The following is a 17,152-nucleotide window of genomic DNA, read 5'->3' as shown; positions in this document are numbered from 1 at the left end:
GGAAAATTTTTAGTTTTCTGAATAATCCATTAAACGCTGTTATAGTAAATATTGGAGTGAATTTAACTATATTATCAAATGTAGAAATGAGAATATTATCTGGTGAATTTCATAGATATTTTTTTATATTTTAATTTTAAAGCATGTTATGAATATATTTTAAAAAGAATAAATTGTTTGTGCATTTTGAAATATTCTTAACTTACATTAATCTAAAAAAGATCTAAGGAGTTCACTTAGATAAAATGCTCACTTTTAAATTTGATAATAGGTCAATTCGTTCCAATATTTATCATAACAGTGTTAAATGGATTATTCAGCATGTACAATTTGCTATGTTATCCATTTATAAGACCAGAGACAACACTTGCTAGTGAAGCGCCCTCTTAATAATATTTATAACATAAAAGTTCTTTGTAAAAACAATAGGTATGGGTTTTTTTTTTTTTATTTAAGATATGTGTAGAAGATATATTAAATTTATCTGGAAAGGGAAGTATGATATTGTCATTTTACCAAAAAAATTTAAGGCTAAATGAAGAATTAAGAAAAATGTTATCTGAAATAATTATTGAATACATGGTCCAGAATAAAGTTTATGCATCTCCTAAAATCATTGAGTATATTTCTGACGGTATTGTTAATATATTCAAATCTGAAGTCAAGGTTCGTTTTTACAATTTGAGATCTTTGATTTAAATTATTGTAATTTTAAACAAATGTTTTCGCCCTGTATAGGAAACATATTTCATAAATGTACCTGGTAAAAAACCAAAGGGAATATTGTACCAAAAGTATCATAATACATTAACCAAATTACGACGACATCAGTTATGGTGTCCTCCAAAAAAAAGTGAAAAAAAATTCTGATGTTGCTACGTTAGAGGAAATATCTACATTACAAAAGATAACTATAAGTAAATAATTGTATAGTCATAAATAGATAAATAAACCAATTTCAGTAATAGTTATGGTAAATGGTTATTGTTATATGTACCTATATAGTAAATGAAGATTTAATTGAATTAAAGAAATGGCTTCAGTTTTATGTTGAACCTATTAGTGAAGTAACTTCAAAATGGCAAAAAACTTGTGAAATTCGTAGAGATTATTTATTGTCACAGAATATCAACATAGCTGATATTCTTGACGAATGGCCTATTTTGAAACAGTCATTTGCCTACAATTTGGTAATATTTTATTTTATTGAATTAAAATTTTTTCCAACTGTGTATACTAAGTAGTTATAAATGCACGCCCTATATCTAATAGTTTGGCTTTGTATCAAAATAATATATTACTAGTCTGCCATTTTGTTAAATGTTTTGTGGCTTAATACTTGTAGTTTATATTAATTTTAACATTAGATTGTTTTTATTTTAGATTGATATTGATTTTGATTATATACATCCTACAAAAGGAAACTCACTGTTTGTGAAGTGGGATACATTTATTATTAATATTATTCCGTTAATGATCACTAACATAAAAGATGGAAACAGCAAATTATTACTCAAGCGTTTAATAGAAATTAAAGAAACAGATATTGGTACAATATTTAAAAGCTATAATTTTAATTAATTCAATTAAGTAATGCTTATTTTTGCTTTTGTAGAAACCAGAAATCACTTAGTTTTGGATTTAATGAATGCTCTATTGGTTCTAACTTCCAGATCATTTGAAATAAATCCTCTTACCAACAAACGACGCATAGTCAAAACATCTATTTCCAATGCCAAAACGTCTTTTTTATTACAAGTGGTTTCACTGAATGATTTACATGTTCAATGCTAATTACAAATTGACAACGCTTACAAAAACAAAGAAAAAGTACAACCATTCATATGCATTGTTGGAGCTGACATAGATGGTACAAAAGATTTTTATGTATATTATTTCAATACTTATTATAAATTACCTAACATAGTTCGTGCATTAGACACATGTTTTAAAATTTTCCAAGTGTTCAATTTACAGTATCCCATTCAATCTGTTTTAGTTTGGACATTTATACAAAAATTTCTCTATGATATTCATAATGAGTGTGATGTTAAAAGTTCTTCCTTAACATCATTAATTTCTGATTTATCTACTATTTAAATTCTCATAGTTAAATTTAGTATTTATAATATTGTTAATTCTTTTTTTTCAAACTAATATTTTGGTAACATGACTCATTTAAATAAATAAATATTTATGTATAACGATTTGTAAATATAAATTCATTTATTTAAACAATGGATCTAATTTGCTTTATTTGTAAAGATTTATTTACTGAACTTGATCAATTCATGGTACATTTAAAGTATGTTCATTCATTATCATCATCGAGTTTTTATCGCTGTGGTATATCGTATTGTTCACAAACTTTTTCGGCTTATCGTACATTTTCTAAACATATGAAATGTGAAATGTTAAATAATATAAATTCTAATCATAATTTTAAAAATAATAATAATTCCTCAACTAAAATTGCAAATAACGCTAACACAAATATAGAAATGGTCACTTTAACACATGAACCTTGTGCTAATTATGTTGATATTGATGGTTTAGAAAAATGTGCAATAAAATTTTCTGCCCATTACTATGGAAAATTTAATTTTTCCAGGAAAGAGGCTATCCAACTTCAAAAAAATGTAACAAACATAATAACCACTTCCATCGCTCATGAATTAAAGAAATTAATTCTTGACAATAACACTATACAAAAAAATGCACTTAAATCCATCATTAATTTCTGTGAAAATCCATTTGTAGGACTAGATACCGAGTTCAAATTTCTTAAATCATTGGAAATTAATGATTATTATGAAAAGCCTAAAATTATTACTTTGGATAACACCATAGATGATGTGCGAATGAATAACATTAACACTGTAGATGAAAAAAAAGTCAAAGGAGTTATCCTACCATTAAAATTTCAATTTAGAAAATACTTTGAGGCACCAGGTATTTTAGATTCTTACATTAAAAATCAAGATTTAATGAAAAATGAAAATGGGTTTACAAATTTCATTAATAGTCAACTATGGAAAGATAAAATGTTGTTGTTCAATGAGGACGGTGTCATTTATATACCCTACTTCTTATATTTTGATGACTTTGAGGTGAACAACTCGTTGGGTTCACATTCATCATCAGTTTTAGGTGTTTATTATTCATTTCCAACTGCTCCTGAAGCTCTAAAATCAAATTTAAATAATATTTTTGTAGCTGCCTTATTTAACTCGAAAGATGTAAAATTGATTGGAAATGATAAATGTTTTTATTTTTTAGTTGATGAAATTAATGAATTACAAAATCATGGAATAAATATAATAGTAAATGATGGAAAACAATTTAAGATTAAATTTCTGTTGGGTCTAGTTGTGGGGGATAACCTTGGAGTAAATAGTATTTTAGGATTTGCAAGGTCATTTTCATCTAATTATTTTTGTCGTTTTTGTATTTCTGACAAAAAAAGTACGCAAGAACTTACCAATGAAAGTATTAACTTACTACGTAATAAACAAAATTATGATGAACATATTAAGATTAATAATTGTAAAATTACTGGTATATATGAAGAATCTATATTTAACAAAATACATTCCTTCCATGTTGTTAAAAACTATGCAGTGGACATAATGCATGATATTTATGAGGGAATTTGTGTGTACAATATGAATCATATCATATGTCATTTAATTAATTTGGGTTTTTTTAGTTTGGAAACATTAAATAGTAGAAAACAAGGATTTAATTATGGCGACACTGAAATTGGAAACATGTCCCCTCCTATAAAGCAAATTAAAATGAATACTTTGAAATTAAAAATGTCTTCAAGGGAAATGCAGACATTTATTCATTTTTTTCCACTTCTAGTAGGAGACTTGGTCCCTAAAAATAATCAAATTTGGTTGTTTTTGATCAATCTTATTGAGATGATTGATTTATTGTTGTTGCCAAAATTCAATAATCAAATTATTTTGAATTTAGAAAAACATATCACGTATCATAATAATAAATATACTGAGTTATTTCAAGATTCATTAAAGCCAAAACATCACTTTCTTATCCACTATTGTAATATAATAAAAAAGTCAGGGCCCTTAAAATATTTATGGAGTTATAGATTTGAGTCTAAGCATAGACAACTTAAAACATACACGAAAAACATAACTTCAAGAGTTCATATTCCTATTTCGTTAGGTATAAAATATTCCATTAATTTTTCTGATTTAATTTTAAATTTAAGTTATAGTTCTTGTATTTCGAAAAATTTAGGCTCTTCGTTGAGTTCATGTGAATATTTTGAAAAAATTAAAATTTTGTTTTCATCTAATGATTTGACGACACTTGATCAGGCTCTTTGTTATGATCAAATTGTATATAACAACACAGTGTATAAAATCAATCATATATTAACAGCTTTATTTGACAATAATATATTAGTATATAAATTAAAAAAAATTATATGTTCTGATGATAAAGTGTTTTTTTTATGTCATACTCTAAATGTACTGTCTTATAACAAACATTTTGTAAGTTATATTGTCTCAAATGTTGATACTGGTCTATATGTTTTGAAAAGTAATACATATTTCATGGGTCCTCCAATTCATTTATATCATCTAAATAATAAAGACACGGTAATACGGGTCAAACATTACTTTACATAGAATATTTATTAAAATACATATAATTTGATTTATGTTATAACTTATAGTATAAGTTATACATACAACAGTATTTTTTATATAAACTTATGTACATTTTTATTTAACTGATGTTTAATCTAATCCTAAATTATAAGGAACCTATGTATTATTTTTTAATTTTTTGATAAACACAGCTTTGATCTATATATATTTGATCAATATATAATTTTGATAACACTATATATATTTATATTATTTATAACATTATATACTATATTTTTCTTGTTCATAAATTGTATTAGGAAATCATATGTACTTTCAAACAATAAAAAAGATTCTACTTATAGTAAAATGATAAAGTGTTATTTATATCAACTGTATAATTTTTTATTATAATTTTCAAAGAAATCATAGTTTTTATGAAAAAAAAAAAATTTGTTTTAAAACCAAGAATTGTTTTAAAATAAGGATAAATAGCATAAAAGCAATGCTTACAGTTCATTATTTGTTTATATATAAATCAAATTAATTTAATCCCAATACTCTTTAAAAATAAGAAATTATAACATACAATCAATGCAAGAGTTTCCTTTTTTTTAAATTTGTTGAGAAATCAATTTAAAGACATTTTTCTTTAAATTAAATACTATTTGACTTTTTTTTATCTTTAAATTAATGCACATAATTTTCATTAATTTAATCTCTGAGTAATTAAATTTATGGATTACAGAATTATAATCAATGAAATAAAACATTGGTTTAATGAAATTTATTTAGCTTTAATATAATATTATATTATGCTATATTTCTATGAATCGATATCATAGGCTCCAAATCATACCCGTTTTTCCTTAGTATTATATACCTTTTTCATTGATATTAGTAAATATTTTTCTGAGTGTAATATAAATATTCAATTATGACTTAGAAGTAAATAAGTCAAATGATGAAATAAATAATAACAATATAGGTAACAGCCAACAGGTACAATTACTACAATTATATTTTATATTATTATACAATATACATTTATACATGGGCATCCCCAGACATTTTTCTAGGGGGGCAAAATTAATTTAAAAAATAAATGAAAATTTTTTTATACATTTTATTTATAGTAAATTATTATTTTTCGTCATTATTAAAATTATGAATTAAAACATTACTGACATTTATTTATAATGTACAATTAAAACATCACTCAAAAAATACATTAAGATAAAATAGTCCCATTATTATTAATGATAGTTTTCATAGATAGCCTTCAGCCGTGCGTTGACATATGTTATGGAAACAGTAGACCTATTTTTAGAAACTAATTTATCATTTGGAATTTTACCAATTTCTGTGGAAATAACATTATTCCAGGGGGGGCAAGTGCCCCGTCTTGCCCCCCCTCTCCTGGGGACGCCCATGCATTTATAATAAATAATAATATTTAATATTATGTATTAATATTTTTATTATAATTTATAATCTCCAATATCTATTATCTATGCGTCCAGCAATGATAATAATTACAAAATTTAATTTTTGATAAGACCTCTGCTAGAATGAGAGGCATTGATAAAATCTGTCTTTCTCTCTTTCCCATTCCGGCACACTTCCCTCTATTCGATTAATATAGCAATGGCCTATCCATTCTTTATTATCTATGGTTCGATCAAAGTCAATGCTTAGTGAAACTTTAACAGGTATCTCCTTAACTGAAGGCACCATGATAAATTTACCTTATCTGTTAAACGATAAGTAATTATAATAATTTATAATTGCTATTTATTACTCAAAGGTTATTACCATTAATCAAATATTATGAATAACTGCAATTGGAGTAATTTTTAAAACATCTATAATATATTTATGAGTATGGGTAAATTTACTATAGTTAATTACAAATATATGTACACATTAAGATTATTGATGGTAATTAATCATGTTAAAATTACAATGTTCAGTTAGTACATGGTATAATGCAAAAAAGGTACACAATACAATGTAATGATTTATATCAGTGTCCGTGAAAATTATAGTTGTTATTAATTATCTAGTAGAAACAGAAATTGGAGAATCTTGATCAAAAGTATTGGAGACGTCCATTTCAACATCGTCATCTTCCTCATCATGGGTTTCACTATCATCGGAATGATTGACTTCTTCCTCTTCATCTTCTTCATCATCTTCTTCTTGTACCTTATTCAAATATTTCAATGAATTTACAAAAAATAATTTGGTATTATACTCTGTATTGTGCATGGAATGGATTTTATAGATAAATCATTTAAGCACGTACAATATAAAAAATCTTTCCATCAATAAATTAACAGTAAATAGAAAAAAATTTTAATTTAGTAAATATTAATTTAAAATGTACTGAAAATATTAATGTTTCCTTATTTTAATATGTTTTCAGAACAAGGATTCAGTCTGGGATTCTAACCCATAATTTTTAATAATTGTTATAGGAAAAATAAAATTGTATAAATTTAAAAAAAAATTTCATTAAAAACTTAACTAAATATCACAGACAGTAAGTTAGTGGTAAATCTCTCAGTATATTTTAGTATATATTATATTCATATACTAAAGAAAAAACAATAAAAAAAATTATATACTAATAATAATTACTCATCAACAACTAGATACATTACTTCAGTAGCAGTTTTGCCAATTGGTACTGGAAAGTCTTTGTCGTTAAGTTTGTTTACTACTGTGAGTAACTGGAAAAATATGGTTATTAATTACACAGGTAACTTACTTCGCGCACATTTGTCAAATCAAGTGATGGTAATATTACTGTTAATCTTACCCAGTTTTGGTGTATACTTTCGATTTGTATAAGTTCTGTTTCTTCGTTTTTGGGCTCATCAACACTGAACCATAATTGATTCACAGTATTTGGGATCATAGTTGGAAAAATCGGAATGCCAGAATTCATCATGTTTGTGGTAGACTAACTCAATATAGTAAGAACTCTGAATTTAAATTTTCTAATGAAATCGATTTTATTATTTATTTCACAAATATATAAAAATACTATCTATTTGTATTTTTATATAGCTGTGATTTATTTACACCGGAAAGATAACTGTCAACTGATAACAAAAAATATAAGAACAATAACTATGATAACCGTATTACACACCATGATCAACATTGGGATTTTGAAATTTAAAGTTCTTATCCGCTTTTAGGATTCATTGATTTTCATACTGCATTTTATAATAACTTATAATGGATTCAGAACTGAAAGATTTAGATCTTTATGAAATACTTGAGATCCAACAATCAGCTACTGAAAAGGAGGCAAGTCAATAGTTTTTAATTATTCTTCTACAATTCAAAAACAAATCAATATTTTTTTTGTTTTCATCAGGTTAAAACAGCGTATAGAAAGAAAGCTCTACAATTTCATCCAGATAAAAACCCTGATAATCCAAAAGCAGCACAATTGTTTTTGCAGTTATCTAAAATATTAGCTGTTCTGACAGACACTGCTGCTCGTGTAAGATTTGTTGATTTTATATGAACCAATTATGTATGATTTTAAATATTTAACATTGGTATTTATTTAAAGAGTGCTTATGACAAGTTAATAAATGCTAAGCTTGCTGCAAAATTACGGGAAAAAGAATATGATTCGAAGCGAAAGAAACTTATAGATGATCTGGCTAGAAGGGAAAAAGGAGCATTAGAAAAACAAAAAGATACAGTTGAACGAAATTTTGAGGTTTGTTTACTTTTTTCTTTCTAATTTTATTTATTAATTTTAATATTATTTCATAGAAAGAATTAGAACGCTTAAGAAGAGAAAGTTCAGATTTACTTGCCAAAGAAAGAGCTCGTGTTAATGAGTTGCTTAAGCAGCAAGAAACTGAGAAAGAAATGAATGGTTCATATAAATTAAAAGTAAAATGGATAGAAAATGAAGTGTATGATAAAGATAATTTAAGATCTCTGTTTTCTAAGGTGATTTTTCATGATTTTATTTTTGGTATTTTATTACTTGATTATTTTTGCAAAATTTTAGTACGGCGATGTGATTACTGTAGTAGTTTTGGAGAGTAAAAAATGTGTTGCACTAATCGAATACAATACAAAAAATTCAGCTGTAAGTATTTTTAACTTAAGTTAACCAATTTCTATACAAAATGAAAAAAAATTATCTATATTTTATATTATAAATTAATCAAAGGAGAAATTTCACTTAAAATTATACTATGAATTTTTTTTTTTTTACTAGATTAATGCCAAAAATTTAGAAGTTGGTTATCCACATTGTCCACTAACAGTAAGCTTTATTGGAGATTATGGTCAAGATACTAAGAAAAGTTCTAATCAGACTTCTGCATCAAAGTCAAGCAATATGACTTATCAAAATAAAAATGATAATGAAACCAAAAATACCAAATTTAAATCAACTTCACAGGTATCATTTTGAGGATTATTTAAATTATTTTTATTACAATCAATTTTAAACATTTTAGGCATTTTTGGATTATGAAGCAATGATACTTGAAAGATTTCGACAAGCTGGTAAATCTAAGCAAGAGAGTTGTAATTTAAAAAATATGAGTACTGAAGAATCAAAATCAGTCTGATTAATACTATAATATTTAGTTTGTACACAATTCATGCAATGAAATGACAACATAGACAGGTATTCACTTAGTTTAATATTTTGAGAGTATGAATCTTTTAATTTATTGAAAGTATAGTGAATAGTCTTGGCTCTCTAAAAATAATAAAACATTTTGTAATAATGTAAATCTCCAATTTTTTATTTTATAAACCTACCCATGTTACCTTGATACTGTTGTAAGTAGAATATTAATACTTAAAGGAATAATTTAATATATATATATTTATGTAAGAACCTAATACTGCTTCCCGGGACATGGACTACAGCAGATCGATGGCATATAATGCAAAATATTCTGTATTAAATGTATATAGCAGTTTTATTTATTATATTAATATATTTTTTGTTTTATGTTTAAATTATATGTATATTTTTAATAAAATTAAATTGAAAATGTCTTTCAATTACTAATAAAAATGAGCTTTTACTGCTATTTACTAAATCCTTACTTATTATAATGATTTTATTTTATTTTTATTATGCATGATTAAACATAATGACAATATTAATATCGATAACCTTACAAATCTGAAGCTAATTAAAAATAATATTGTAGACATTCAGATTATTAACATTCTGTATACATTATCCAATAGTTATGTGTAGGGCAGAGGACTTGTAGTTCTAAAAATTCACCAAATGTGCTGTAATGTCACAGATCATGATTATCTCGTTATACCTGTACTAGGCCATATCGAGCCACAGACTGGTGTGGGTAGTCGTTATCGTCAGAACCACTACCCCTCCGACTTCTGCGTATTGAGGTATAACAGTACAAACTTAAGAGCGACCGATGATGGAAGAGACCGAGTGAGTCGGTGTTTGTAAATGATCACGGACACACGTTGGTTACTTAATAAGCCATATTGTTTTATAAGTTTGTATTTGTGTTTTTTAAAAAAAAATGTCAATAAGTCCGGCTATGGAGTAAAAAACCACCATCATACCCGCGACATAAGTCGTCGCTGGGGCAAATTTAACCAGAAAAAACGTGTGTGAATATCGCACATATTAGTAATGTATTTATTTAATATGACTGGGGTGGCAATCAATGAACGTTTTTTTACAATATAAAATAACGATCATGATAAATTAACATAGTTTTATTAACTCATGCATGTTTTTATTTTAATATTTCATTTTATAATTACTTCCTTATTAGTTTTTAAGTAAAAATAAAAATCCTATGTGCTCTGGTCACGTACTTCGGCCATAGGTTGGTGATCCTTCCACGGACGTAGTCAGGGCCATATTTAAGGGGAGCACTGGCTACAACTGCCCCAGGTGCCAGTTTTTTCGGGACACCAAAATTTTGTGGTCGGAAATTTGTTCATTTGTGAATTATTGAACTTTTAAAATTATTTTGAAATCATTATTACTTTTGTTTTTAATAACAGTATCATAAATTAATGTATTTAATTTATTAACATATATTATTAATGTATTTATAACAATATAGCTATCAGCGATCCAGAATATTATTAATATACCTAATATTAGTTCCCAAATTTGTAGTGATAATGTCAATGAACATGAGTTATTTATTTAGCTTTGTAAAGCATGATTTTTCAAAAGGGTCCATAAAAAATTTCAGCCCCGGGGCCCATTAGGTGCTTAATCCGGCCTTGGGCAGGCCCCTTAGAGGGGTGCCAATTTTTTTTTTTGCGCCAGTGCGCAAAATGTCTAAATACAGCACTACGTAGTAAATGGGTCCGTCATGCGACAATGGCCCTGGTTGTACGGGGATGTTGCAATGCAATTAAATATACAAAATATACATATTAAAATTAATATATTGGTTTTACCATGTGTGTATATTTCTTAGGGATGGGCCGATACTAGAACCGATAGTACTAGGCCGATATCGTTGGTTTCGGTTTTTTTATCAAATCGATATTTTGCGACAATTGATACATAGTGATAACAGATTCAGCCCATTCAGCTGAACGTCTTATTATACGAGTATTATTTTAATTTATATATTGTGTGTGAAACTATAAAATTCTACAAGAAATGGGTGGTTGTACAACGGTAAACTGTTCCAATATACGTAGTGAAGGTTTTCAACTTTTTCGGTTTCCAAGAGACCCTAAAAGACAAAAAACTTGGTTACAAAATTGTCGCCGTGACAAATGGCAACCTTAAAATTCATTTGAGTTGCGTGAAGTAAGTATTAGATTAGTATTAGATTAAACTTAAGAAGCCTTATTCATAATGTATTTATACAATTTAGTCATGTTAATATTTTTTGTCGCTTTCTTTAGAACATAGTTATTATTTATTATTTTATATTTTTTGCATATTCCAATAGATCCATTTCGAAGAAGGTCAATTCGAACATCGTCTGGATGGTGTAAAAAAAACTAAAATCAAATGCTTTACCAACATTATTTGATATACCAAATGCACCTCGTTTATTGGAAACGAAAAGAAAATCTTTGTGTAAGGTATATTTCATAATAATGTAATTTGTAAATAGATAAAATAGTTTAACATTACTATTAATAGTAATAATAATTTGGTTTTAATAATGAATTATGATATATAGCTTATACATATTATTATGTTCCCTGTCAATGTAAAAATTTTTTTTTTTTTTATTGATATTAAAGGCTTCAACAGCTACTACTAGGTCATTAGCCTGTGGTTATGGTACATTAACATTGATGAATAATTAAGTTCTAAATTAAGATTACAATACAGTTATGGTATAAGTGGATTTTACAGTAATATTGTATATTTACATAATATTTTTAGTTGTGTAGTTTTATCTTAACATTAAATTTTTGTGTCGATGCCGATGGATTTGAAGAAGGTGTGGATCAAGTGCGTGTTGTGGTCTCCTAGTGCTTCCTCCATCGTTGAAGGTTGGTTGAGGATGTTTCTTGCGTTGGCATTTAACGGGCAGTCTAGGACTATATGTTTGATTGAGAGCGGTTCGTTAAATTGGCTACAGAGAGGTTGTTCTTCATTTTTTATGATGTGTATGTAGGTGAGGTTGGTAAGACCGATTCTTGTTCTGGTATTGATGATTTCGGATCGTCTAGAGGCATTAGGCTGAGTGTACCATTTTCTTTTTAATCGATTTTAGCTTATTGGTGATTGGTATTTCGTCCCAGGATGATTGCCATATATTGGAAGTGTGTATATTTATACATCTTTTAACGTCTTGGTATGGAAGTGAGGTAATGGTTGAGGATGAGGACGAGGTGTACCTCGTTTGCTAGTATATCCACTTTTTCGTTTCCAGGGATGCCCGTATGTGAGGGAACCCACATGAATTCGATTACTTTATGGGTCGATGTGATGATGTTATGTATTTGATAAATTATCTCATTAGAGGGGTTCTGTGCTTCGATGGCTAGAAGAGCGCTTAGGGCGTCGCTGATTATTAAGATTTTATTTGATAATGTTGACTTTCCGAACATTATGGCTTCTTTAATAGCTTGGGTTTCCGCTGTGAATATACTGGCTTCAGGGAGGAGCTTAAATCGTTTTGAGGAGTGGCTTGAGGAGTAAGCGAATCCTACTTCGACATTGGTTTTAGAAAAAGCGGTGTAGATATGATTAAAATCTTGAAAATCAGTGTGTAAGATGTCATTGAAGTTTGTTTTAATGATTGTGTGAGTACTTGTGAATACTTGTGATGCCATGTGATATTCAAGGTTTTTTTTTTTTTTGTCACATATTTTAAAATTTCTTTGTTTCTTCGGATCTGTAGAGGCAGGGCAATATTTACGCAAGGACAAAATAGACATTTGTCCTGGGCCTACGTGGCCAAGGGGCCCACTGGTGACTAACTTTGTAATATATTATTTTGTCGAAATAAAATTTTTTTTTTTATTGTTTTTGTCTAAGACATAATAACAAGACAAATGACATAATAAAATATATACATAAAACAAAAATACAATGATAGTTTATATAATAGTACAAGAATTAAGAAACCAGTAGTTTGTATTTTTGGCTATAGACTATAAGCTTAGAAATATTCGTATGGTATTATTTATAAACTGAATAATAATACAACCTTTTTCCCGTAATATGATAACTATAGTCACAACATTTTATATTGTTTTGTGGTAAAAATAATAATAAATACACAGCTCGCATTATAGCCATGCGCGGTAACGCCGATAACATTGTACATAATATATATATTTTTATTACGAGTACATTACTCGTAATTTGTGGTGGTCGACAAATAATACAAATGTACAGACGTACAGTTGCGATTTATGAATTCAACGAGCGACATATTATATTATTTTATTTTATATAAAATGTTACCAAAAAAATATCTAAGTAGCTCCGCCAAAAGAAAATTAAAAGAAAAAAAAGAAGAAGAAATTAAAAAGTTACGTGGAAATTTAAATAAATATGTTGTTAAAATTAATACAGAATCATCTCCATCACTTATTATTGATAATTCAGAAAGTAAGTAGTTCAAACTAATTTATAATAAAATATATTATTGTCCGAGAAAAAAAAACGAAATAATATAGCTACTAATAATAATAATATATATACTCTTATTTTATGTTTTTAAATAATACTCATTACTCAAGTATCTATTATATTAAAATAATTCCCCGACCGGTGATTGGTCGGAAAAACTTTTAAATCCCGCGGACGCTTTTTCCTTTCCCCGTCGACCGTTTCCCGTAGACTTGTCTCCTCTTTCCATTTCGGCGGTCCGTTCGATTTTCCGACCCACCGTTTTCCCGATGCGACCGGATGAAAATCCAAGATGTCCGACCATTAAGCACCAGCCCAATCGGAGCGTTCTGTACCTGTGCCCCTCGCGCCGCCGTGACGTTTCGCCCGCACGTGACGTCACCGATCGGTCTTCCGTTTCACCTTACGTCCCCGTCGAACGGTTTAAATGCCCGAATCTTTCTCACGGTTCCCAACTCGATAGGTAGGCAGGTCGTAGGCATAGGTCCCGATAGGTGGTTCCCCCGTAGGTCCCCAGGTTCGATTCCGAGCCGTCGCCGCCCGGCTTCTTTGCAGGATTTTCCGCTGCCGCCGTCGATCCGTACGGGGCGTCGTTTCCGCTCCCGCGGAATCCGTTTTTTTGTTTTCCGTCCGTCGCGTCCGATTTTCGCCGCCGCCGCCGTTTGTTATCAACCACCGCGGCCGTGTCTTATCGACGGGAGTGTGTTGATCCCGCTCGCGGTGTTTCTTTTCTATTCATTTTCCGCCGTCCGTCAAGTCCGTTTTTTTCTTTTTCGTTTTACCGAAAATTATTTATCCGTTTTTCTTTACTCGTGTCGATTTGATGTGTAACGTTATTGTTGAACGCTTACACACGGCTGTGAAACGAAGAAAACATAATGCGTTTAAAATATAGTATGTTTTTTTTATCAGCGTTAAGTACGTTCGATACGATTTGTTTTGCCAAACGATATAGGGAGATAGCTGTTGTTTGATTTATTTATACTTTTTTTGAACGGAAAGGAATTGAATTCAAACGGTCTTCGGTGCTAACGATACTGTTCAAAACGTTCACAGCTGTAAAACAACGAGTACTCGGTATTTATTACATTTTGAAACTTTTTCGTTCCACCGCTTATTGAATGTTATTTTTTTCGGTTTTAGTTATGAGTGTTACAACATCAGTCGTTACACTTGGACGAAAGGAAATCAAAACTTTTGCGATGTAATGTAAATAAGAAAACCCGGTGAGTTCTACCTTTTTTCTTTCCACTGTACATGTTTTTAAAATTTGTTGATTACATAAATTTTTATTCGTCTTACCAAAAAATAAAAAGCAACGTGATTGACGTCAATGATATTTTTATAAACACAATCGGATATAAAAAGTATGTATACAATACTTTTTAGAATTCTGTTGTTCACGCCTATGTTTATTAGGTCTATCGTTCGACTACGATTTAATCGTGTCTTTATATTACGTTAAATGATTGGAAATTTGTTTTTTTTTAAACACGTTAAATACATTCAAATTGATTTATTTTTCCAATTCGTTATGAAATAAATGTACCGAGTATGTTGGTTCTCTACCTTTTTTGTAAATTATCTTTTTCGTACTACATTACATTTTACATTAATTACTATTCGTTTTTCCAAAATATATTAGAACAGAGCTTTTGTTTTACCGAGAAATATGAGGAGATATAGGTAATCGGATGTTTTCATTACATACACCTGCAATGTATGTAATATATTATATTACATATTAATACAATATATAAAATATATTTTGTTTACCAGATTGATTTGATGTGAAATGCTGTAATGATATTATAAAATGCACACACAGCTATAAAATAATGAAGTAAACATGGTATGTATTATATTTTAAAATAATATATTTGTTTTAGTAAATGAGTCTTATAGTATTTTTTTGTAAATCATTTTTTTATTACTTCAAACAGTTATAAAAATTAAAAATCAAATTATATGCAATACTTTTTATAATTCTATTGTTGACGCATATGTTTATTAAGTCCATCGTTCGACTGTGAATCAATTGTGATTTTTACCTCCTACGTACTATATGCTTTAAATGTGTTTTTAATATATTTATTAATTACACATTTATTTTTATATGTTTTACTAAAAAATATTAGAAGATATCTATTGGATGTTTTCATTGATATTGCGTCTTTAAATCATGTTATATTATTATATATTTGTTTTAAATACATGCGATTTGATTTATATTTCCACGTTATATAGGGAGATGTCTGTTGTATGTTTTCATTAAACATTTTCTTTGTTAAGGAATAATGCAGTTACTACTTCGGTACTAATGATTAACTAATAAAAACAAACACAACTATAAACTAAAGAAAACATGGTATGCCATGCATTTTTCAACTCATTCTTTCAATTATATATGTTGAATGTTATATTTTCGGTTTGTATAAATAAATCTTATAGTATCAGTTTTTACACTTGGATGAAAGGAAATGAATATAAATTAAAACTTATGTGATATTATAAGGATAATAGTAAACCCAGTATGTTTTAGCCTTAATGTAAATTATTTTCTTTGTACAATATATGCTTTGAATGTGTTTTTAAAACTTATTAATTACATTCATTTTTTTTTTTTTTGATTTACCATAAAATATTAGGGGAGAGCTATGGGATGTTTTCATTGAGAAGGAATGTGATTGACTTTACTGATATTTCTATTATCACAAACAGTTGTAAAATTTAAAAATCGAATTATATGCAACACTTTTTATAATTCTTTTGTTCACATTTGTTAATTAAGTCTATCGTTTGACTATGTTTTAATTGTATCTTTTAATTATGTTAAATAATTATAAATTTGTTTTTTAAATATGTTAAATTCATTAAATTTGATTTATTTTTTAAAATAATATAGGGAAATAGTGTTAGTGCGATAGATGTGTATATTGCATACGCATATTTGGATTTGGAGTTTTATTGTTACTGCTATGGCTTCGAGATGTATTTGGAGATTGACTTGGTTGTTTTCAATGTTATCTTTTACGAGTATAGCAACGCCGCCACTCGGTCTGATAGGATTTACATGGTTTCTGCAATAGTTGGTATAGTTTTTTACGTGTGCAGTTTGTCTCATTTTGAGATTGGTTTCCTGGAGACGTAGTATGCTGGATTGTAAGTTGAAAAGGATTCGTTGTAAATCGGTGCTTCGTTTATAGAAGCCATATAGATTCCATTGTATAATATTGGTCATTATGATGAGGGTAATAGTAGTGGGTTGTTAAACTAGTGATTTTGCTGTGGGCGTTGAGTGGATTGATTAGGCAGTATTGTATAAGGGCATGATGCGAAAAAGTAGGTTGGATAGTTTGGTGAGCTTGGTTTTAATATTGCGGTCGGTGAGTTTGGGCCGAATGGTTTCTAG

At 28.2% G+C, this 17,152-nt stretch overlaps 2 protein-coding genes, 1 long non-coding RNA gene and 2 pseudogenes across 6 annotated transcripts; 4 read left to right on the top strand and 1 right to left on the bottom strand.

Annotated features, from left to right (window-relative positions):
* The first annotated feature begins 439 nt into the window (after positions 1-439).
* On the top strand, positions 440-2,014 carry LOC112691161 (annotated as a pseudogene).
* A 4,543-nt stretch (positions 2,015-6,557) lies between these two features.
* LOC112691159 (anaphase-promoting complex subunit 15) lies at positions 6,558-7,676 on the bottom strand. 2 transcript variants are annotated; one of them, XM_025565310.1, is made up of 3 exons: positions 7,450-7,676; positions 7,269-7,360; positions 6,558-6,833 (listed from the first exon to the last, which is right to left on the bottom strand). In XM_025565310.1, exons 1-3 carry the CDS (start codon positions 7,579-7,581, stop codon positions 6,680-6,682), a joined length of 378 nt encoding a protein of 125 aa, XP_025421095.1. In that variant the 5' UTR covers positions 7,582-7,676; the 3' UTR covers positions 6,558-6,679. The 2 variants fall into 2 exon arrangements, with proteins under 2 accessions (XP_025421095.1, XP_025421096.1); XM_025565311.1 differs by having other exon boundaries at positions 7,292-7,360; positions 7,450-7,670.
* A 99-nt stretch (positions 7,677-7,775) lies between these two features.
* On the top strand, positions 7,776-9,409 carry LOC112691158 (dnaJ homolog subfamily C member 17). Its single transcript, XM_025565308.1, has 7 exons — positions 7,776-7,946; positions 8,017-8,145; positions 8,218-8,370; positions 8,427-8,609; positions 8,671-8,751; positions 8,884-9,069; positions 9,128-9,409. Exons 1-7 carry the CDS (start codon positions 7,875-7,877, stop codon positions 9,239-9,241), a joined length of 918 nt encoding a protein of 305 aa, XP_025421093.1. The 5' UTR covers positions 7,776-7,874; the 3' UTR covers positions 9,242-9,409.
* A 1,634-nt stretch (positions 9,410-11,043) lies between these two features.
* LOC112691160 lies at positions 11,044-11,782 on the top strand (annotated as a pseudogene).
* Positions 11,783-13,838: 2,056 nt separating this feature from the next.
* LOC112691162 lies at positions 13,839-17,144 on the top strand. Of its 3 annotated transcripts, none has more exons than XR_003149288.1 (4): positions 13,839-14,817; positions 14,884-15,460; positions 15,520-15,592; positions 16,389-17,144. It is a non-coding gene; the product is annotated as an uncharacterized LOC112691162 (long non-coding RNA). The 3 variants fall into 3 exon arrangements; XR_003149287.1 differs by having other exon boundaries at positions 16,033-17,144; XR_003149286.1 differs by having other exon boundaries at positions 15,988-17,144.
* The last annotated feature ends 8 nt before the right edge of the window (positions 17,145-17,152 follow it).

Source organism: Sipha flava, unplaced genomic scaffold (genome assembly GCF_003268045.1).
Source record: "Sipha flava isolate LNK unplaced genomic scaffold, YSA_version1 571_pilon_pilon, whole genome shotgun sequence".
NCBI classification, from domain to species: Eukaryota; Metazoa; Arthropoda; class Insecta; order Hemiptera; family Aphididae; genus Sipha; species Sipha flava.
This window is presented reverse-complemented; position numbering and strand designations above follow the sequence as displayed.